This window comes from Aythya ferina (assembly GCF_964211825.1).
Source record: "Aythya ferina genome assembly, chromosome: 23".
Taxonomy (NCBI): domain Eukaryota; kingdom Metazoa; phylum Chordata; class Aves; order Anseriformes; family Anatidae; genus Aythya; species Aythya ferina.
Genome location: NC_140321.1, coordinates 6,913,159 through 6,929,610, shown reverse-complemented (window position 1 = coordinate 6,929,610; position 16,452 = coordinate 6,913,159). Strand labels below are relative to the sequence as shown.

Genomic DNA, 16,452 nt, shown 5'->3' with positions numbered 1-16,452 from the left:
GGGGGTCCCAGGCTGTGGCCATGAACCCTGAGGTGGTCTTGTTGCTTGGAGGTGATGGGTGGGAGGTCCCAGCCCTTCCCTCTCTGGCCTTGAGAGCACCCCAGGAGCCACCTCAGCTCCCCCTGGGCCAGCTCAGTCCCACCACGCTCCTTGAACCCACCCCCCCCCGCCCATGCAGGGCAGACCCATCTCTGGCTGTGTATTTGGGGTGCTCACCCCCAGCACCCACAAATACAAGTGACCACCCCCAGGGACCCTGCTCCCACCCGGCAGGGCAGGACACAAGGCAGCGGGCCCAGCACCAACACCCTGTGTGCAACAAATGAACCCAGGGGTGCAGCCCTGAGCCCCCCTGCACCAAACCCCTTCCTCCCCCCAACACAGCCAGAATCCGTGCGGGGAAGGGGCTGGGGGGCACAGAGCCGGCACAGAACGAGCTCAAACTGCAGAGGTGACTGCACAGAGCACCCCTTTGCCCACCCTACAGCTCCCCTTCCCTAGGATCACCTGCAGGATCCTGCCCAAATCCCTGCGCACGGCCACGGAGCAGGGGATGGAGCTCGGCCCGAGGCTGCTCGGCTCGCTGCAGGCTAATGAGCGGGAACACATCTGTTGGTTGCTAACAGTAGGGCTGTTTGGGAATGTTTTGATTAAACATTTTTCACAGAAAATTCCAACTCGTCGAGAATGAATTCATTTGCCTGAAATAATTGGTCCGGATAAGTTTTCCAGTTAAAGGAAAAGGACTGAAGAAAAACACGGTGGGATGCGACTTCCTTTGAACCACAGAACATTTTATTTCACGATTTAAATTACAGGCGAAGAACATCAGAACATCAAGTCAATATTTTGAAGTGCTAGCACCAGAGATGCTGCAGCAGCCAGGTAGCTCTGGAAACTTTCCCCCAGCTCTGGAGAATAAAAGTTGAGTTTTTACCCTGCCCAAGACAAGGAACACGTGTGGAAGCCTCCGTTCTCATGGCAAAGCACTGGCAGCAGCCTCTGCCCCCGGGGCAGCCCTACCTGGGAGGAGGGAGCCCCTGCGGCCCCCCCAGACCCGCTGCCAGCAGCCGCGTGCCCAGGGCAAAGGGGGCTCCCAGCACCTTGCACCTCCCTGCCCAGTGCCTGGCAGCTCTCAGGCATGGTGTGGTGGAGAAAGAGGAGAGGAAAACCAAATGAACCAAAGAAAAATAAAAGAATAAAAAAGAATAAAATAAAAAAGAATAAAAAAGAATAAAAAAGAATAAAATAAAATAAAATAAAATAAAATAAAATAAAATAAAATAAAATAAAATAAAATAAAATAAAATAAAATAAAATAAAATAAAATAAAATAAAATAAAATATCAAACCCCACCACGCGTTTCTGGGCAGCAAAGCCCACACCTGTGCGAGCAGAGCCCCGGCATCCAAGCGCAGCCCGGGCTCTCCGGGCAGATATTGCCACCGTGTGGGCAGCGCTCGCCAGCACCGGCCCCAGCCCCAGCCCCGGGGGCTCAGCTCGGCCCTCGCCAGGGTCCTCCTGGGCCCGGGGCTGCGGGGACGACCCCGAGGAGGTGGGTGCTGGATGCTCAGCGAGGACCTCAGCAGGGGAATGACAGCCCCGGTCCCTCCCGGCCACGAAACCCATGGAAAAAAAATAAGTTGGGGTGAAATAAAAAGCTGCTGCTGCGTGGGCAGAGGGGTTAGGCAGAGCTGGAGGAGGTGGATGCGGATAAACCTGGGTGTACACGTGTGTGAGCTGGGGTGTGTTGCCCCCACTAAAGCCCCCAAGTGCAGGAGGTTGGTGGGGGGGCTGGGAAGGGGCCTCGAGCCCCAGCATCGCCCCTCTGCCCTCCTGGTCGCCAGAAAACACGTGGGGATGTGCCTGCAGAGCGGGGGCCCCGGGAAATAAGAGCTTGTTTGTTTGTTTTTACAGCCTTTTCATTTTAAAGTTTTTATTGTTTATTAAAGGCTTTTGCTGTTTATTTGAAAATACGTTTTATTTTTAAACACACCAGTGTTGGCCTGAGCGGGGAGGGAAGGGGGTGCCAGCCACCCCTGAGAAACCCAAATGCAGGGGAGGAAAAGTGCAGGAGCTGAGTGCTGGGTGGGTTTGGGGCTCCCCCCACCAGGGCAGAGGTGGCACCAGGAGCCCTGCCCCTGCCCTGGGGAACTGGAAAGGTCCCAGAGCCAGCCCCAAAAACCCCGCTCCTGGTGCAGGAGGAGAGGTGCTGGCTCTGCCCACGGGCAGGCTCCGTCCACGTGGGACATCTGCAGCGAGGATGTGCGCAGGGTAAGCGAGGGTTATGAAATGCTTCATAAATTCAGGTGTTTGGAGCCTTGTAAAAGGGGGGCAGGATGTGCCCTGACACCATCTGCAGCCCAGGAACATCTGGGATTAACCAGAAAAAGCATCACCCCCCCACACCCCTTTCCCTGGCCACCCAACAGCACCTGGAGGTCAGGGCTGTGCTTCGGAGAGGCTGAGGGACGCCGGGTGGCACCCAGGGGCACCCCAGGGTGCTCGGATCAGCCCCTGCCCCAGCTGCCTGGGGCTGCTGTGTCCCCCTTGGTCCCCCCATACACAACCCGGCTGGGGGGCAGTGAGGTATGGGCAAGGAGACCCAGGGCTGTGGGGCAGCGATCCTGCAAACCACCCCTGTCGCTGTGTAGGTTTGGTGCTGCAGGGCAGGGGTGTGCTGCGGCCCCCCCATCTCACAGCAAGATGCTCTGCACCCAGGGCAGCGTCCCAGCGAATTTGCCCATGGGAATTGGTGAAGGAAAGCGACCCAGAGCGTTGGCACATGAAGGCAAAACAGCTTACGTGGGCCCCGGTGGGGGGGGGGGGGCAGCCTCGTGAGGACAACGCCGCGCTAATGCTTTGGCAGTAAATACAACAGCAGCTTCTTCCTAGCAGCCTTTTGGTAGGCATTTGACCCAACTCCAGTCAATCTAACATCGTTACACTGCAGTTAATGTCAGTTTGAAAGTGCTTTTATAGCTGAAACACTGCTGTACTTAATGTAAACACGGAGGTTATGAGTATTCCTGCATTGACACGGGAGGTTGTGCTGATTAGCTTAAATCACTGTCATGTGGTATTAGTTAAAAGGATGTAAAAAGCAGCATCTGAGGCTGTCCGCCGCGCAGAGCAGAGCTGGTGGAGGGAGGCCAGGGCTGCTGACACAGCTACGGCTGCAGAGCCCCGTGGGGAAGGTGCCCACCCTGCCACCAACGGGGGGCTTTTTGCAGCGGGGACAGGGCCGGGTTTGTTCTGCTGATGGAGAGAGCGAGCAGCGCTGACACCAGCACCCTGCTGGGCTCAGCATGTGGGGACACAGGGGCTGGGGAGGGGGACAGCTGCGTGGTCCCATCCCAGGGGGGCAGCACCCAGCCCCACAACCAGCCGGACCCCATCCTGCAGCTCCGGGGGCACCGGCACTGGACCCAAAATCCAGGGCAGGGGGTGCTGAGGGTTGCACGGGGGCTTCCACAGCCCTCGTCACAGCATCTCCCCGCATCACCTCGCCTGCACCTTATCCCCACCGAGCCTTGGTAAAGCTCTCCAGCTGATCCAGACAGGGGCAGGATCAGCCCCTCCACAGCACCCAGACCAGCGGAGCTGTGCCCGGACCTGCAGCGGGGTGGTGGAGCAGGATGGGGGCAGGAAACGTCCCCTTCCCGTGGAAAACGCAGCACAAAATGTGGCCCTGCGAGCACCCCAGAGCCCCCCGCTGCCTGCCCCCCTCCTGCGGCCCCCACCTTCCCCTTGTCCACTGGGAAAACGCCGCAGCGTCCTTCCCCTTCCACGGCCAGGGGTTTTTGAGAACATTTATAAAGATCTCATTGTTGAAAGGCAAAATGGGATCTCCTTTCCTTTTACCTTCCAGGGCAGCCCTAACCCCTCTCCCCTTGTACAAAAACACACAGGAAAGGGGTTTCTTTTCTGCTTGATTAGATTCAAAGGGATCTTTGTCTGGGGGTAGGTAGGGAAAAGCCCTCCCCCACCTCCCTTTTGACCCTCAAGACTCTGTCTGGTTTTGTTTTAAACCAAGAGAGACAGCGCCGCACCCTTGGGACGTTAGAAATACAGGTCCTGGGGGACAACGTGGGGAGGGGGGCTGCTCCACTGCCCTGCTCAGCAGCTCTGGATGGGGCAACCCTGCACCCCCCCAGCTCACCAGAGCTGGATCTGGCCTTTGATTGCAGTGGGGCTCCCCCAAAAGCCCCCCCAAAGCCTTTCCTCGCCGTTCAGATATTCCAGAAGGCTCCTAAAGGAGCCCAGCCACCAGCAGGGTCAGCCAGCAGCCGCAACCCTAGGGCAGCAGCAGGGGGGGGGCCTGCCCCAGGAGCTGCCCCGTCCTCCCCCTCCCAAAAAAAAAAAAAAAAAAAAAAAGAGATCTCGGATCCCCCCAGCAGCACGTTGCTCGTGCACACGTGTGCTCCATGCGAGGGGCTGCGCACATGAGCACCCATCAAGCGTGCGAGCTGCTGCGCCCATCGCTGCGCGCAGAAAGTTGGAAACGCAGCGAAGGCAGCAGCTGCCAGGCAGCAATCCTTCTGCCTGGATTTTTCTCCCATTTAAAACAACAAAAACAATCTATTTTGTAAACCGTGTACCTCTTCTTATCTTCACTGGCAATTAATTTCAAGGAGGGGCGTTCAATTTTGACAAGGATTCAAACATTTTAATATTTGAAGAGGGGGGAAAAAAGTAGGACATTAATTATTCAGGTATTAGGAGGTATGATGACAGCATAGCCCGAACGATTTTCTGTCACAAACTGCTATTAATGGATTTTTTTTTTCTCCTCCACGGAAGTGTTTTGCAAAGATTCAGTACCGGCGTCGTTCCTGAAAGAATAAGTGCTGAAATGATCGTTATAGTTGTAGGAGCAGTAGGAATTAATAACGAAAATAGAGGAAATTGGAGCATACAACAGGAGCGAATCTCCACTGTAACTGCATAATTAAAAAAACAAACACAGAATCTTGCAAATTGTGGAAATCTCCCCAAATCACCCCCATTCGGGGTCCCGACCTGCACCCTAGGGTCCCACGTCCTGACCCGCACCCCACAGGCGGGAGTTGGGGGGGGGGGGGGGGGGGGGGCACATCTTTGGGCAGCCCATTACCAACTGAAAGGGGCTTCTCCCCTGCCCCCCCCCCAGGCAGCACAGCTGGTCCTGGCCCAGGGTTCACAGAGTTCACACCGCCGAGATTTTTGGGAGAGATAGGGGAAAGCTGACACCCCGGGGAGCCCCCGTGGCCAGGGCGAGCAGCCGGCCCCCAACCCCACTGCTGCCTTACGGGGGGGGGGTGCAGCCAGGTGACAGCCCCCAGCCGGCCTAGGACCCCCCCCGGGATGCTGCTGGGCACTGCATTGCCCTGGCCCCCACCCCCTGTCCCCGCAGCCCCCCGACAGCACCCAGGACGGCCACCAGCCACCCTTGGAGGGACACCGGTGTCCCCAAGCGGGTCTGGGGGTGCAGGCAGCGTTCGGGCACGTGCAGCCCTCTCCCCTGGGGCACCTTCCAGGGCAGGGAGTCCCACCTGGGTAAGCATCGGGAAAAACGTGAATTAGCAAGAAAAAATACAAATATGTAAGTAAAGAATGGGGGTTATTCGGAGGATTCAGGGGAAGGAAGCAACCCTGCTCCAAAGCACCCCCGTGGGGGACGCAGGAGGATGCTCATTGGGGTGGGGGGATGGCAGCACCCCACATCCCCCCCGTAACCCCCCCATGCTCTCACCGTTCCCCAGGGGCCCGAGCTGCTCCCACGTGCGTCCTCGGAGCCTCCTGCTCCCAAAATGCAGCCTCTGGGCTCGCCTCCCTTCCTCCTCACCGCCGTTTTCTGCTCGTGCAGCATGGGGAGAAACAACACCAAGCCCATGTGCGCGATGCGAGGAGCACACAGAACCAGTCGGAGCTGAGGGTATAAAATTACAAATCCAACAGCAGCATTTTTGTTATTTCCCCGACCCCCTACCCCCCCCCCAGCCACCGCTGATGAGAAATTAAGGATCGGGTTGAAACGAATCCTCGGCTCAGACCTTCACCGCGAGCCGAGGGGGGCTCCTCGGCACGTTGCAGCCGCAGAGCGAAACGTGGCCCCCGCCGCCCCGGGCCCCGCACTCTGCTCGGGGAGGATCGATTTCAGAGCACATCCCGACGGGTCGCTCCCTTTTTATGGCACGCCGCTCTCGTGCGGGATCCCGAGTTTCCTACACGACGCCTTCAGTTATTGGGGAGGGGGGTTAACCACTGTAACGAATGGTTAATTACAAGCAGTCGCCCGGGCGGTTGCTGGTATTTCCAGCTGATGAGAAGGCTGCGTGATCCCAGCCTGCAAACTGGGAGGAAAAAGCTGGGGAGGAAGGAACCAGCCCGGCACACGAGGCCCCGCGCGTGGAGGAGCCGGAGCAGGGCATGATGCCGAGGGGCTGTCGGGGTGCAGGGTGCCCACACTGCCTGGCCCTGAAAGGGGACAGCCCTGTGGGCCCCCCCGAGCCCCCAGCCCGCTCAAACCCCCAGGACCCCAAGCAGGGACCCCAGCCCCAGCCCCAGAGCTCCTCGTCCCCTTTGGCCACTCTTTTCCCCCCAGCTGGAGGAGCGCACTGCAGCCCCGAGCAGCCAGATCCAGCCCCAGGAGCTCCCTTTCTGACAAAGGGCAGGAGGAATCCTCCCCCGGTTTTGGGGAAGGGGGAGGATGAGCACAGTTTCCCATATGGCCTCATTTAGGGCAATTTCTTTCAATTGCTAAAAGCATAAACTCCACCTATTGAGCCCGTAGATTTATATGGAACAGCTGAAGGATCCCGCGAAGCGCTTTGTGGGCTGGGTGGGGAGGCTCCCACCTTCCAGAAAGGTTTGCAGAGAAATTTTTGTTGGTGTTTTTTTTTTTTTTTTTTTTTTTTTTCAAAAAGCAAACTCATTTTTTGCATTCTTTTTTTTTTTTTAAGAAGGAGATATTGATAACACGGGAGTTAGAAAGAGCCTCATAACTCACAATAAACCCTTGTCCATTCCCTTCTATTGACTCCATGTAAACACGGTAAATGAAAGGCCTTCGGTGACACTTAATCCCTCACCCCCCCCCAGCTCCCCCCTGCCCCCAGCCCGCCCGGGGAGGGGGGCGCTGCTTTTTTTCTCACAGCTTGCTGCTTTACCGAGCCCCTCCTCTGCTATCTAATTCATCATTAACACCCTGACACTAAACTAAATAAATGCCGTGCCCCCCCCCGGTGCCCCCCGGCACCTTGCTCTGTGCCCACGGGTTTTCTCCTGCAGCTTTTGGGCATGGAAAAGCCCCAAACGCAGGGGCTCAGCTCCCCTCAGAGCCCACTCCCCAGCAAGGCCTGTGCTTGTCCCAGCAGATAATTAACGTCGTTGTTAAATTACCTTCTTTAAAAGATAATAATAATAATAGCAGGGTCATTGGCTGTGATTAGGCCACTGCAGTCTCCCCTTTGCATCCTTCCCGCATTGCTCCCACGTTCTGTCGGGGCTGGGGGCTCCGGACCTCGCCTTTGGGAATTTTACATTTTTTAATGGGAGTCATTTTGACTTTGCCTCCTTTCCTCCATGCCAGAAGGGGGACGAAGAAAGGCTGCAAATCGGTTTCAAATGCCGAGCGTGTGATTTGCATAACCATTTTCTGGTGTAATCTGGATGTCTGAGATTTTTAAGGGCAGGGACGGTTTTTACCTGGCCTCCTGCAGAAGCGAAGGCATGAGACGGTTTTGTGGCAATCGAATAATGCACAGTTATTAATCATAACTAATGAGGTCCTGACTGGGGGTGCCATTCGTTTCTCTTTCCATTTCTCTCGGTTTGGAAAGATAATCTGGCAGATTTCTGCCCTGGAGAGAGCCGGATCGCTGCTCCCTGGGCTGGCATCTCTGCCTTCCCAGTCACATCCCCAAGGCCCTTCCCAAACTGCTGCACAGGTACAAGTCCCTCGTGCTGCTCCTCCTTGTTCTGGTTCTAGTGTTTGGGTCTAAACCTACCACCCCTGCTCTGATGAGCCCTCTCAGTCTGCAGCCGTTTGTCTTTGCCAAAGAATTAAAAATAAATCTGAAGTGCTCCTTCCGAGAGGGGCACAAGCTCCTGAGGCCCTCAAAATAGAAACACACGGACGGGGAACGGTCCCTGCGTCCTCGCGTCTGGCCTACAAATTAGACGGAAGTCGCTAGTGATTTCTGACTAAATGTTTAGGAAAAACCTTCCGTGGGGGCAAAATTTGTCCGGAGGAGCACCGTGCTGCGGAGCCAAGCACACATGCGTGCAGCCACCCACCCACGTGCTGGCACGTTGGGCGGACACACGCACATCACCGCGCGCAGCCGGTGCCGAGCCCACGCGGGTGCGAGGCCAGGGGCCGGTTCATGCACGCGGGCGTGCGGAGGCGTGAGCTTCGGCAGGGCGCGTAAATAAACACACGCAGCCAGATGTGCACGGCGACACGGCCGCGGCTATAAATAGAGCAGCGGCACGCGCGCCCTCCGCAAGGCGCCCAACCTCCGTGGGTGCACACACGTGCACACACACACACACACACACACATGTGCACCCCGGGTGTGCAAGCACACGGCCCCCCCAGAGCGAGATCTCACCCCCAGCTCCCGCACACGTGGGCACGCGCCGGCCACCCACCCGCCCCCTTGCACGCACACACGCACAAACAGGGCCGAGTGGCAGGCGGTTCTGTAAAAAACGTATTTATTTCTCAGCCTAGATTCCATATTGCACGCAGGAATTAACACTTTCATCGTCATATACTTACAACAACTTCAAATAAATAAAGGTACAGGAAATCTAAACAGAAAACCCAAGACAAGGCTGGAAAAGGCGACAGCTCTCTCCTCCCCGCGGCGGACGTTTTGGACACGTGTTCCAGGCCGGGGCGCAGGGAAAGGCGGTGGCGGCAGCTGGATGTGCCCAGCCTGGGCCGGGGGCTCGCAGCCCCCTGGGGCCTGATGCCAGCGGGGACCCGTGGAAGGGGACCGGCTCCACGCCCCACTCGCAGCAACCCCGCAAAGAAATCAGCCCTGGAGCCGGGGCCCAGAGGAGAAGCACCCATGACATGACATTTTTAAACCCACTGGACGGGGACGGAGGGATGTGAGTTTTTAATCCAGCAACGCAAAGCAAGAGCAAAGGTCCCTGAAACCCCCAGCCCCTAAAAAAAAAAAACCCTTACAAACCGTGATTACAAAGCACCACACCGTATCCAAGCTGAGATTTTCCTGAGTCTAAAGCTTGCTGCATTTTTAAAAGCAGCACCCTTTATAAAAGTTTTCTTTATTTTTTACAAGAAGATACTTTCCGTTTTCTCCTAACTAGACAAACATTTTTTATGAAACAAAAAGAAAAAAAAAGAAAGAAAAAAAAAAAAAAAAACAGGTTTTGTTTCTCTTGCACCCGTTTGGAAATAAAGCAATCTCACTAACGTCACTATAAAGGTGCCTTTATACCCTTTATACCGTCCTGGCAATGCAAGTTGAATTTTTGCTCAAAACCAGAACTCGTTTGTTACACTCAAAGCGTCCCCTTCTCCTGGCTCATTGTTTTGTACAGAGGTATTGCTTCTTCCAACAAACTACTGCTCGGGCTTCTCATTTTTGAAGTCCAAACCAGGCTATTTCAGGTAACAATTTGGGTTTTCCTTTTTTTAGTTTGTTTCCTTTTTTTTTTTTTTTTTTTTTTCAGTTTACTTTCGATGCATTGCCACTCCCCTCTCCAGCCTCTTACTGGGGGATTGCTGGGAAGATTATTTTTATGGATCACTCAATTTCTTTGAAACATTTAGAAACAAATAGGGGGAATTATTATTGTTAATTTCTGCTGTGAACCAGATGTTTCTGCTGCTTGAGGAGCCATTCAAGGTGTGTTTGTGTGGAAAGTTTTGAGGTAATCTTTGTATTGTATTCACAGCCCTGCTACAACCCCCTTGCATTATATACAGATGTACACAGCTACACACGCTCGTACTTACGTGTGCGAGCAGAGAAATGTGTACGTGCACAGTGCACGCACAGGCCGTGTGTTACCAGCCGGGCTCCCACGCACCCCCGTGTACAAATGCACACATCCACGGAGAGAAATGTCCGTGGGCCTGCGCCCGGGGTGGTGGCTGCTGCCGCTGCCCCGCGCGGCTTGAGGTGATTTCATCCCGCAGAGAAATTCCTGAGTTCTTTGCGCGCCCCTGCCCGCGGCAGCCGGAGCTGCGGATTCCGGTTGCGGCTGCGTTTTGCTTTTTGCTTTTCGCGTTTTGCATTTTGCTTTTCGCTTTTTGCATTTGGTTTTCGAATTTTGCTTTTTGCTTTTCGCTTTTTGCCTTTTATTTTTTGCTTTTCGTTTTTTGCATTTTTTTTTTTTTGCTTTTTTTTTTTTTTTTTTCTCTTCGCTTTTCGCTCGGTAATTCCTGCGCGCTAGCCGGCGGCGCGGAGAGCTGGGGCCGGGGCTTTGCAGCCCGCAGCCCCGCGCCGCCTTTGTGCGGCTCCTCCCGCGGGCACGGCCCCGCACGGCCCCGTACGGCCCCGCACCGCCGCCCCGGCCCCGCGGTTCCTTTCGTTTCTCCCGGCACACGCGGTGCTAGCGCGGGCCGGGCGGGAGGGCGACGGGCTCGGCTCGGCTCGGCCCGGCTCGGCTCGGCCCTGGCGCGCCCCGAAAGCTCTAGGGGACACCGGGGACCCCCCCATGGCTGCGGCCGAAGCCTGCCCGGCCCCGGGACGCGGCGATTTCGGCCCCGCCGCTGCTCCGGGCGGCGGGCTGAAGTCAACAAAAACCGCAGTTAACCAAAAACCCGCTGCAAACCCAAGTCAAACAAACACCGCTTTTAGCAACAATTCACCAGCTCCAAGAAAAACATCGCTTAATAGATACAAAATACGTTTGACCTTAAAAATGCCATTTTTTTTACCCGCTGGTGGAATTAAACCAAAAAAATCAAAATCAGCCGTGGCAGACGGGAATATTTTCTTTGAATCCTGCGATGATTTCCCTTCCCCTTCCCTCTCCCTTCCCTTTCCGTGGGACGAGGAGGCCGCTGCGGAGGGCCGGGGGATTGCTCCCAGCGGGAGGGGGGCAGCGGGGGGGGGAACGGCGGCCCCGGGCCGGGCCGAAACGCGCTGCGGGATCCCGGCCGCGCCTGCCCGGCCGCGGGCTGCGAACATTTTCCGTTGAAAAGAAGGGGGAAAACCCACCCCCGCTCCCCCGAGCCGCAGCAGCTTTGGTTTGCCTAACGTCTCCGGAACGAGCAGGCTTCAGAGGGCCCGGCGGGCTTTGATGCCAAAGCGGGGTGGAAATCACATCAGAAATAGTCAAAAGAGCCAGTTACAAAGACAGTGGTTTGCAAGAAAAGTTAAACTGGGATATGATTTCCTCTGCAGAGAGGAGAGACATTCCCCCCACATTCTTCCCCGCATTCCACTTCGGAGCTCGGGAGAGATCAAATTGTCCATCTGTACTCTATTGCTAATGCTCCTGGATCCTATTTCTTGTGCCCGTAAAGCTTTTACAGGCCTGCTACCTTTAGGCTAGCGCAGTTAGGGTTATTATCCAGCAAACAACCCACTTTTTTTTTTTTTTTTAATATACATGCAGCAGTTTCAGATAACTTCCTCTCAAAGCCTCCTGTTTTCTTTTAGCAAACAGAATTTCCTGGTCTTTTTAAAGTTTGTGTTTTCTTCCTGTCTCTTAAGTAGACAGAAAACATTACATTGCTATTAATATAGTTATTTGCAATAGCTGCTCCCAATTTCGCCGGGATTGACTCGGGCCGAAAAGGAGTGTTTATGCTGCATGACATCATTATTTCTCTCTGCGTGTGATTATTATTACTTTAATCCACTGCATTTATGGAGGCAAAGGGAGAAATCGGCTCTATTCTTTCCTCGTTTCAGCGGTTTTTGGCTTCCGGGGGTGGGGAGCGGAGCGCGGCCAGGGCGGGGAAGGGGCGACGCTGCCGGCCGGGGCGAGCTCGGCCCGGGGGGACCCCCCCGCGCCCCCACCTGGCGCCGCGCCCCCGCCCCAAGCTCGGCGCTGGGACAAAAGCGGAGAGCCCGGGGGCGAGGGGTCGGCGCCCCTCGGTCCGAGTGCTCCTTCCAGCATCGTGAAACCGGCGCACGGGGGGGGACCGAAACCTCAGCCCCGGCCCGAGCGGGGAGCCCCCGCCCGGCCCCCGCACCCGTTCACGGCCCCGCACCCGCCGCGGGCCCCCTTCGCCGGCAGAGCCCGGCCCGGCCGCCCCCGGGGCTCAGCATCTCGGGGCGGCCCCGCGACCCCCACCCGGCCCCGCGCCCCCCGCCCGGTCCCGGCCCCGGCCCCGGCCCCGGCCCCCGCCCGCCCTGCGGCTCGCATCTGTTGCGTGTAAACCTTTCCTCCGGGCCGTCCGCGGTCCTTAGAGATCCTCCAAGCTATAGCCCCGGAATTTGAGGCTGGGGGGCACCGGGATGGCGTTGCCCCCCAGGTGCCAGCTCCACAGCGGGTGAGTTTTGGAGAGGGCCCAGGAGTTTTTGACCCCCAGGGAGGAGGCAGGACACAGGTCCCCATCTTCCCCCACGACCAGGGAGGGAATACAGGGGAAGTTGCCCATGAGGCTGAAGGAATTCCGAGGCGGGGTTGGCCCGGCGCTGCCGAGGCGTTTGCAATGAGTGTTTCCCTTTTTGGCATTCCTCCTTTGAGTCTTTTGTGGCCTCCCTTTAGAGGAGCTCTGTTGCCTTTCTGCCTCAGCGCCTCTGGCAAGGCGTCTGCGCTTGGCATTCCTTTCCGAGCCATTGCCTTTCAAAGCTTTGTTTGACAAGGTGCTGGGGCTCTCTGCTCTTTTGGAGCCGGGGGATTTGAGCTCTGCAGCTTTGCAGGGCTCCGTCCTCCCTCCGTGGCGCAAACTTTTCCCGTCCACGTTGAACCCCTTGGCGTAACACCACAGCTTGGACTGCCGGATGAGCCTGTCAAAGTGCTCCCGCCGGGGCTCCCCCGCTTCCCCGGGGGGCGCCGGGCCGAGGCTCCCCGCCAGCTCCGGGGCCGGGGGCTGCGGGGCCGAGCCCGGGGCCGGCTCTTGGGAAGCCGCTCGGCCGGCTAAAGCTTCGCTCTGCCTCTCTGCTTGGTCACTGGGGCCTAACGAGGCTCTATTGTTCGAGGCATCTTTGTGCAAATCCTTCCCTTTGGCGCAGGGCTCTGCGTCCCCAAAGCCGCCCTCCTTTTGTTGCGGGTCCCCCCCAGGGGTGCTGCTCGGGGAGGGAGGGGGAGAGGAGGAGGAGGAAGAGGAGGAGGAGGAGGAAGAGGAGGAGGAAGAGGAGGAGGAGGAAGGGGAGGCCTCCTGCTTTGCGTACAGCTCCGGCTGCGGCTGGGCCCCCGAGCCCAGGGCTGGAGCCGGGCTCAAACTTTCCGAAGTTGATGCTCGCAAAGTCCTGGCCCAGAGCTGCTGCGAGAGGAAGAGGAGGTCGGGGTCGGGGCGCAGCGCCTTGCCCGCGCCCGGGGGGGGCTCCGCGGGGCGCTCGTCGCCGAGGGGCTCCCGGGGGGGCTGCGGCTGGAAGCGGGGCAGAGCCGCCTGCCTGTACCGGGTGCTCTGCACCGAGTCCCCGCTGCACAGCGAGCTGCTCTCCGACTCCGAGGAGCTGCCCTCCTCGCTGCTGCACGACGTGTCCCCTTCCTCCTCCTCCTCCTCCTCCTCTTCCTCCTCCTCCTCCTCCTCCGACGAGTCGCTGGAGGTGGCGGGGCTGGACCCGCCGAAGTCCAGGCTGGAGTCCGAGTCGCTGGAGTAGCCGGCGGAGGTGCCCTGCCGCTTGGAGCCGGGGAAGGCGGACGAGCGGCCTTTCCTGGCGCCCCCGGGACCCTTCTCGGCCGGGAAGAGCCCCTTGGCGCAGCAGGGGCCCCGCTTGCGCCGGCCCGGCTCGGCGAGCGCCGCGGGGTGCGCGGCGGGGTGCGCGGCCGCGGGGTGCAGCAGCGCCAGGTCGCGGGGGTAGGCGCCCAGCACGCCGCCGAAGAGCCCGCCGCGCTCCGGGAGCCCGCAGCCCCGGCGGCCCCGGGGGGCCCTCTCGAGGCCGGGGAAGGGCCGGTGGTGGAACGGCTGCGGCAGCAGCGCCGCCGGCGCCGAGCGCGCTTTGGCCAAGGCCGGGGGCAGCTTGGGGCGCCCGGGGGCCGGGGGCGCGCAGCAGGCGCCGGCTCGGCAGGGCGGCAGCAGCTGGGGCCGGGGGCAGGCGAAGAGCTCCCCGGGGTCCGGCAGCAGCAGCTGCTCCCTCCGCTTGCTCTTCCTTTTCCTCTTCCTCCTCCTGGGGCTGAGGCTCTTGCAGGAGGTGCAGAGAGCCTCCAGGTCCGCCTTGGATATGAGCGAGCATTTCACCGCGCGGGTGGGCACCGAGTGGATGGCTTTGAGGGTCCGGAGCTCCTTGAGATCGCAGCGTCGGCTCTTGATCTTTAAGGTTTCCATCTTCTTGCTGATGGTGGTCCTGGGGATATCCTTAAACAGGTCGCTGAGGACCTGGGCCAAGGCAAACATCTGGGTGCCATTGATCTGTAAGTATCCCAAGTTTATCCCTTCGATTTCTTGATAGCCGGCATGAAAATCCCCCGGCCTGGCTTCCCCATTGTAATCCATGGTGGCTGGAACAATTCCGAAGGTCCCTTCGCAGGTCAGGAACATTTTGCAAGGAGCGTTTACTTTGTCTCTTTCAAAGGGGGCATTGAAAATAAGGACATATTTGTTTCCACTCCCTGATCACACATCCCTACCCCTCCGGAGAGGTGGGGGAGGGGGGAGGGGAGAAAAAAAAAAAAAAAAAAAGAAAAAAAAAGCCAAAGCAGCCGATCACCCCTTCAAACGCTCCGGTCAATGGCTCGCAACATCTTCCAAACACCCCGTTCCTCCCGGGCTGGGGCTCGACTCCTCGTCTTCCCCCTCCCCGGCAAAAAAAAAAAAAAAAAAAAAAAAAAAGGAAAAAAGGAAAAAAAAAAAAAAAAAAAAAAAGAAGTCAAACATCTCGCATCCTCCGGGCTCCCCCCAGCCAGGTCCCACCCCGCGGCCGCGCACCCCACCTTCCCCTCCGAAAATAACCCCCGGGGGGCGACTGGGGGGGGAAGAGGTGGGGGGGGGGGGGGGGGAGCAACAAGCGCAGCCCCCCCCGCTCCGTTGCGCGAAGCCCCTGAGATGCTTGAGCAAACAAAGCTACCGGCGCGGGGGGGGCGGCAGAAGCGGCAGCGGCGGGGCCGCGGCGAGGCGGGGGAGCCCCGGGGCTCCGTGGCGCTCCCACCTTGGCCGGGCTCCGCTCCCGCGGCCCCGCCGCCGCGGCCGCTTCATCCTGGGAACACCCCGCGGAGCCGGGCCCGCGGCCCGCGCGCTGATTGGGCAGCGGCGCGCCGTGACGTCACGGCCCCCCAACATTTCACACGCACACCCCCGCGCAGCGCAAGCCCCGCGCAAGCCCCGCGCAAGCCCCGACACCGCGCGAACCCCGCGCAAGCCCCGCGCCGCGCAGCCCCGCACCGCGCCGCCCCCCCCCCCCCCATCCAGCCCAGGGCAGTCCCACACAATAGCCACCGGGATTTTCTTTTAAGAAAAAAAAAAATTAAAATGGGGAAAAAAAAAAAAATCACACACACACACACACAAAACGCTGCGTTTTCGAGGTAGTTTCAGGCTCAGCTCGCCCGGAGCCTCTGCTTTGTTCGGGCTGGGGCATTCCGGCTCGGCTGCGGGGAGGTTGCTGCGCTTTCCAAAAATCTCCCCGAATTCCTCTGGGATGGGTGTGTGTGCGTGCACGTATATATTTAATAAACCGTGAAAGGTTTTACTCTGAGCGAGTTGTTCAAAACGATTGACTCTGCAACAATTCATCGTGCAACCCGGAGTGGAATGCTTATTAATTGCCAATTACTGTATTTATGATCTGGAATGAGCACGGACTGGAGCTTAGAATCAACAATAACATCGGCAACAGTGCAAATAAAAGCAATGCAAAGATACTCGTATTCCTTTTTACTCACACGCTTGCCTTATTCACTTTTCATCTTTTCTTCCAAACGTTCTCTTAAAAAAGAAAACAAAAAATGAAAGAAAAAAGAAAGAAAACGAAAAAGGAAAAAAAAGAGAGGGATAAAAAAAAGGAAATTCATTTGCATGCCTTTGTGTGCTGCTTAACTTTATTTCAAACTTCTCAAGACTTCTTCGGCATTTGGTAGCTCGCTCCTGCCTTACAAACCAGACGCCGTTTTCCCAAAAGGAGGATTGCAGATTTCTGTCTCCAAGGGAGGGGGAAAAAAACCCACCCTCACCCAGCCCGGAGCTCCATTGTCCCGTCCCTTCTATTTCTTTATAAACCTGGAGCTACTTGAGCGAAGGGCGTGCAGCCGCGGAGGCTGGACCGAGTGATTTTAACTCTCTGCTCAGGAGGCTAATTTTGGGGAAACAGTTACCTCGGAAACCTTTTTGGGGGAAGGGAGGCTGCAGCTCTGCAGCGCATGCTGTTCCC

The 16,452-nt window shown here is 57.6% G+C and overlaps 1 protein-coding gene across 4 annotated transcripts; it reads right to left on the bottom strand.

Moving 5' to 3' along the window:
* Positions 1-4,648: 4,648 nt before the first annotated feature.
* EPOP (elongin BC and polycomb repressive complex 2 associated protein) lies at positions 4,649-14,943 on the bottom strand. Of its 4 annotated transcripts, none has more exons than XR_014685493.1 (3): positions 12,362-14,943; positions 5,736-5,843; positions 4,649-5,535 (listed from the first exon to the last, which is right to left on the bottom strand). XR_014685493.1 is itself a non-coding variant. In XM_084496068.1 (2 exons), the coding sequence occupies exon 1, from the start codon at positions 14,625-14,627 to the stop codon at positions 12,387-12,389; it is 2,241 nt and encodes a 746-aa protein (XP_084352194.1). In that variant the 5' UTR covers positions 14,628-14,943; the 3' UTR covers positions 4,649-5,912; positions 12,362-12,386. The 4 variants fall into 4 exon arrangements, 2 of the variants coding, with proteins under 2 accessions (XP_084352194.1, XP_084352193.1); XR_014685494.1 differs by having other exon boundaries at positions 4,649-4,836; XM_084496068.1 differs by having other exon boundaries at positions 4,649-5,912.
* Between the last annotated feature and the right edge of the window lie 1,509 nt (positions 14,944-16,452).

What these genes read in the sequence shown, in the direction of transcription:
- EPOP (XM_084496068.1), bottom strand. Translation starts at nt 14,627, where the DNA reads ATGTTCCTGACCTGCGAAGGGACCTTCGGAATTGTTCCAGCCACCATG.